The sequence below is a fragment of the Eurosta solidaginis genome, chromosome 3 (assembly GCF_040869045.1).
Source record: "Eurosta solidaginis isolate ZX-2024a chromosome 3, ASM4086904v1, whole genome shotgun sequence".
NCBI lineage: Eukaryota > Metazoa > Arthropoda > Insecta > Diptera > Tephritidae > Eurosta > Eurosta solidaginis.
Window position 1 is genome coordinate 286,402,345 of NC_090321.1, and position 6,553 is coordinate 286,408,897.

The window sequence follows — 6,553 nt, forward strand, 5'->3', positions numbered from 1 at the left end:
TTCAGTACATGCAAAATTATTTATCTGGCTCACGATTTTGCCACCGGATGATAGCTATAATAAATGTCCATGACGGAACTAAACAAGGTGATAGAATGGTGACAGCTGTTTTGTACTTTTTTAATACGAATTGATACATCAACTTCTCGCAGTACGATTTTGACATTGGTCCATCGATTTACAAAAACAAAGTACATGGCAGTTGTATTTATGTTTTTAGGTATGTCACCGTACTGCCACCTTATATGGTTCCGCCATTATGAATGTCTATTAAACACCACTCATTGTGCTGAATACTTGCTGAATCGAAGCAAAATTCAAAAAGCATCGTCGACGTCTGTCAACGTCGATTTTCGTACGCTACGATTGCATTGTTTGGGAATTTGATGTGAATTTTTATAGTGTAAAATAAGTGAATACGCTAGGTATTAAATTGTGCTGGAATAAAATATATATAAAAAAATACATATACGTGAAGTGAAACAAAATTGCGTAAATTGTGTACATATTAAGACAGGTATTAGTGGACGAAATGGATCCCTTCACGCAGGTAAGCGCATAGGTAGGATCTATTTATTAATTATCATAGGCAAGTATGTATGCGAATATGGTTTGTATTTGCTGTTCATATTGAAATTTTGTACATACATTTAAATTTTAGCGAATGCTTGAAAGAGCTGAACAGCGAAGTCGTGCTTTAGGTATTGGCAGTACAGGCAAATGTCCTCTTACGGAGCGAACCGAAGGCGCCGACGTCGACAGCGCAGTTGAAGCGAACTCAATAGTACCTTTGGGCGTACAAAAGACCCAATATTCGCAGCAACAGCAGTTAACAACGCATCATTCAGCAGGGCATACCCCGACAGTGGGGTTTGCGCATGCGTCGACGAATACAGGAAGCAGCACAAGCGGTTGTAATAAATTGCAGGTTGTAGAGAAGGCAATAGTAGGCACAATGAGCAAATCATCCAATATAAATAAAGTCCATCGTCAATTTTCGGCAGTGGACAAAGAAAATATGGATTTAGGCATTGAAATAAATATTGTGACCGATAAAAACGTTGAGGTAAGAATATAATGTTCATTGAAAATGATAAGGTGTCTTAAAATATAAATACGATCTTCCATCAGGTTCAAGTTGAGGTAGAGGAAAAGGAATTAGGGGATGAAATTGGCAATGGCCCTAAAACCACGTCAGAAAAGTCATTAGCAAAAATACGCGATACTTCACGCAATCGATTGCAGCGCCTAGGTGCTCTATATGCCAACCCCAATGATATTTCTTCGCCAATACATCGTACAGAGGGTCAATTCCATGCCGATTCATCCGCTGAAGAGGCTATCGGAAATAGCCCCAAGCGTATTAAACAGCGTTATGGCAAATTAGCTGAACTGGCCAGCTCTATCAACCAGTGGGAAGATGACGTGCCTCATCATTCTGCACATTCTATAACTAATGCATCGTCAACTAAACAAAATATGCCCAGTAAAAAGATGTCTGAAATACCACCGCCTAAACCTGCATTGCCAAGCAGGAATTCTGCAGGCAAATCAGCTAAAGCTAAGGAATCGTCAGCGACGGCTCTAAATACAATTAACGAAGAAATTGATAAAACATCAAAAGTTGAAGATACAACAGAGTCAATTTCGACATCTGTCATCACTACCAAACAATTGAAATGGGATCCAAAGGTAATTAATTCACTGGAAGCACAAGGATTCCAGAGACGTGATTCGTCAACTATAAAATTGGCTTACGATTATGCAAAAGAGGAAAACAAGAAGTCTTCTGACGAGCAAAAAGAACAAGATATAGAGGTCGATGACAATAAGCCTAAAGTATTAAAGCTGGCTAGTACATTTTCGAAAGTTACCGAGGATAAATCACAAGAACGAATAGTAACGAATGTAAATTCTGGCTTTGTTTCTGGTCGTACAGCTGCTTTTGAGAATAAAGCAATCGCCAGTCAGCAAATCCAGCGTCCACAGAAGGACCCAACTGAGCTGTCATTGAAGGAGCGTATGCAGCTATTTGAGCGAAACAAAGGAGAGGCCCTTATACCTAAAGCGGCTCTTGGTATGGCACCACCTTTAAGTAAAATTCGGCATGATCAGGCAGCACAGCGCAGAGAAGAAGGAGCCAAAGGTGAGCACATACATGTATAAAACTTTAATATTAGCAAAAACTTAAACTTTTTTTGTATAGCGGCTCACGCGGCTTTGGTGTCGTCAAGTCATGCCAATACTACTTTGTTATCTTCAAAGCCAAGTGGCGAAACCAAATTGCGTGAAAAAGTTGCGGCTTTTATTTCGAGCTCATCAACAATGTCCGAAAATAAAATCAAAGCTGATATACAAAAGCAAAGACAAGAAGATATGCGAATTCTCGCAAATAGATTTAACAAACCAAAACATATATTTGGAAACACCGATGAACAAAATATACAGCTTGATATTGTTTCGGCACAACCGAAAACACTTAATTCAAATTTGACGGCAATATCTGCATCATCTAGCCATCCCCCAACTCCACCACCACCACCTCCACCTATGCCTCAGGCAGCTTGTATTTCGAAAATAAAACGCCATTCGCGTAAGTCTGAAAAATGGTTTAATGTTAAAATTGATTATTATGCATCCTAATCCCATTTATAGCTAGCGACACCATTGACGATGATGAAAGCAAGCGTGCACGTAAATCAGCAACAATTATATCTCGACCAGCTTCTGCAGCAACTCGACTGTATCCTGCCTTGTCCGATTTAGATTCAAATGAATCTGAGTCGGATCGTGATAATGGAGGCACAACAGCTACCTTGTCTGGACGTAGCACTGCAGATGAAACTACGCGCATGCTCACAACACGTTCTGGAATTGACAATAGAGATAATAACAACGACGATGAAAGGTGGGAGGATCGTTTTTTTTCCTGTTTGCTATGCTTGCTGTGCATTGAATAATCAATCATCAAGTACACATCCAATACAAAATATTTTCTAACTGTTACGGACTTAAATATACACATATTTCCAAAAAAATAATTAGCTTTACATAGAATAGTTTATAGCTCATTTCATATAGTTCAAATCTCATTAAGACTGGCTCAAGCTCATAATTTTTTTAAATTTCCTAACGATTGAACTTTTTTTCATCCAATAAATTATTGTTTGCGTTAAAATAATATCTTGTATTTCTTTCTTTTGATTTTATGATGTATTATTTTTGTAGTTACATGGATTCAGAGGAGGCAGAAGACAGCAGCATAGATATTTGCAACGGTAGTTTGGGTCGTGAGATAATGCAAGTGGTACAAGAAAATGATAATGTTAAACAAAAAAATTATAATTCGAAACAAATCAAAGTGAGTACTGAACATGAAATGGTATAGGAATATATAATTACAGTTTCATTTAAAATCAAGCTTCAATTATATATAAATATAAATTTTAATTGAGAATACAACTCTTTTTTTCCTATATCGATTGGTGCACTCGTTTTAAATAGGAAGTACGATATGCCGACAAGAACGATTATTATGGTGCAGACAGCTCAATTAATTCCTCTGACGCTTCGATGGGCATTGACGATTACTTGGATGAAGCACTAGATGACGATGAAGATGATGATGGTACTCACGAGAGTGCCGAGGACACGGATGATGTTCAAAATGCAAGCCAAGCATCAAGAGAGGTGAATATTGAAAATGATTTCAATATTTGTTGATTAATTTTCCTTATTGTTTTAGAGTAAAGCAACTACAGCATCCAACAGCTTTTCCTTTCGTAAAACACCAAAAAAATATACCAGTTACCAAACTATAAATGAAGAAAATGACGAATCTCCCATAAGGAGTACAACATCAGTCTACACACCACAGCCGGTAAAATCTGAGTTGAGTATTAATCGCGGTAACGAGGACAAAATGGTTACATTGGTGCACACCGTTAGCTTTTATAGGCGCCAACAGAATGATAATGTAATAATTTAATATAAAATAAATGGCACATTTATTTATAATGTTCATTCACAATAATTGTAATTTTATATCCCCACACTTTTTAGAGCGCCAACTCTACACCAGTGCGCACAATTAGCCGTGAACAACAGGTTTTGCGGTCCGATATAAGCAAAGTCACTTATGAAGCTTTGCATTCCGATTCTCCCAAACCACATGAGTTTTCCGATCAAAAGAGTAAACACGACGAAACAAACTCTCCCAAGCCGCATGAGTTTTCCGACCAAAAGAGTAAACACGACGAAACATTCGTGGTAGAGGAAGTCGGCGAAGATGATAGCAACCCAGGCGATGAAACCAATCTAGATGAAGAAAACTTGGTACAGGAAAAGGTTAGAAAATTGTTAGATGAAGTGCGCAAACAACAAACAATCATTGCGCAGACAAGCCAAGCGTTAAACTTGTGTGCCGCCACAGTGGAATTTTCTGGTTCTACGGAATCAGTGGAGGGCGAACGCCATCTTCTTGTGGCAAGTAAGTATATTGAATATTAAAATTATTTCTTTTTTCAAAGTTATGTGTAAAAATCCTATCTACGTAGCTCATCGACGTCAGGCATGCTTGGATGAGGTACAACGTTTGCGTGTAGAAAAATGCTTGCGACCAAATGGGTCATTGCGCGATAAGGGACGACTTACTATAAAAGAGGTAACAGTGCCCTTGCGTCAGGATTATATACGCAAACTGGCTGCAGACACCATATCAGGACATCATTTAGTTTGTTTACTTAAATACAATGAACATATATTGGCAACGAAAACAGTGCCCACACTTCCCGGTCTATTAGCAGTAAAATTCCCTGACGTTTTACAAATGAATAACGTTTATGCAGATTTCAGGGTTTGTTGAAATATTAATAATTTAACGTGCTGCAGTTAATTGCGTAACCTTCATACTTTGTTCGCTTTTGTACTTATTAGATCACCCTTGAAATTTATGGCATGACAGCACAGCGCGAAATTTTGCCACATGAAGTAAAATACCATATAAATCTTAATAAAAAATGTGGTATAAGAACCCCGAAGAAGAAGAGTGGTGAAAACCGTTTAGTTATGCCGCCGGTACAGAGTCCAGCTGGACCGAATGCTGTACGTTCACCCGCTTTGGTGCAGTACGGATTTGCAATATTTTCACTACGAGAAATACAACGCACTTCTTGGACACTAACACAAGTATGTTCTTTTTTTTTTATTAATTTTACTTGCATAGCCTTTTATTGTTGCGCCTCAATTCAATTTAGGTACTTGGCGTTAGCCCCTTGGAAGGCGTAGTGCATATGAAAGCCAATTGTGAACTATCCGTTTTGGTAGAGCATCGTGGATTTCTCACTATGTTTGAGGACATTTCTGGGTTTGGTGCCTGGCATCGACGTTGGTGTTATTTAAATGGAAGCGTACTTAATTACTGGAAGTATCCTGATGATGAGCGCAAGAAGGCGCCTATTGGCTCAATTGATTTATATACTTGTCTGACACAGAAAATATCAGTTGCACCTCGTGATATTTGCGCACGTCTCAACACTTTGCTTTTGGAGTTTGAAAGACCAGCTAAAGAAACAGACAAGGAATCCCTAATTGTTATACCTAATGGACGCACTACTATTATACGTTACTTACTATCAGCCGATACAAAAGAAGAACGTGAATTATGGTGCGCTTACTTTAATAAAGTATTGCTCCTGTTACGAGCCTGGGGGCCACCGCCGCAATAATAATTTCACATTAAAAATCTTAGTGAAATCAGATCTAGGCGAAACTATGTTTGAAATGGTGCCAACACTCGATAATATGATTTAATAGGAGTGTTTAACTTTTAAGCATTGATTCAAAAAATATGCCATGAAATATACTCTACTATTTCAGAGAAATAAGTTATCGTAACACTAATTATTGCTAAATTTGACCATTCTCAGCGGAAGTTTAAATTGTTTAGAATTATTTATGTAAGATTTCTTAGCTTACATTTGAAGGCATTCGAAAAATTATTTGTGTTATCATTTAATTGAAGAAATAGCCACCATAGTGTTTGGCAAAAGTTAACAATAAATAACTAAAATTTTTTCCAAAAAGTTGGAAAGAAACTTTTCGATATCTAATATTAACCAAAATCAAAATTGTCTATATCCACATATTTATTATTTATGTTAATAGTTGTCGTTAACTGCGAGCAGTCGTTGCATATTTAATCGTATTATTTTTTCTTCTAGTTATAGCGTAAAATTTCGATTTGTATTGTACTATACTACGTATGTATGTAAGAATTTCATGTATGTATCCATACACGATCGTTTTATTTGAATATGAATATGTACTAATATTTTGATTTAATACGTACACTCACCAATAAAATGTATTTAAATAAACAAAAAAAAAAACGATGGGACTATGGGAAGTGTTTTTGGCTTAAGTCCAATTTATTCATTGTAACAGTTTTTCACCCCACAAATGGGATAAACCGTTAATTCGATTTGGGAGCAAAATGGCTGCAATTGTCAAAAAATTTGTCAGCCGAGCAAACCTCTTGTGATTTAATCATGCC

The 6,553-nt window shown here is 37.2% G+C and overlaps 1 protein-coding gene across 1 annotated transcript; it reads left to right on the forward strand.

Moving 5' to 3' along the window:
- Window positions 1-290: 290 nt before the first annotated feature.
- Window positions 291-6,353, forward strand: scra (scraps). The gene is made up of 12 exons (XM_067776949.1): window positions 291-550; window positions 662-1,066; window positions 1,132-2,146; window positions 2,207-2,593; window positions 2,656-2,908; window positions 3,229-3,361; window positions 3,505-3,690; window positions 3,746-3,976; window positions 4,063-4,489; window positions 4,557-4,855; window positions 4,936-5,187; window positions 5,256-6,353. Exons 1-12 carry the CDS (start codon window positions 533-535, stop codon window positions 5,724-5,726), a joined length of 4,077 nt encoding a protein of 1,358 aa, XP_067633050.1. The 5' UTR covers window positions 291-532; the 3' UTR covers window positions 5,727-6,353.
- The last annotated feature ends 200 nt before the right edge of the window (window positions 6,354-6,553 follow it).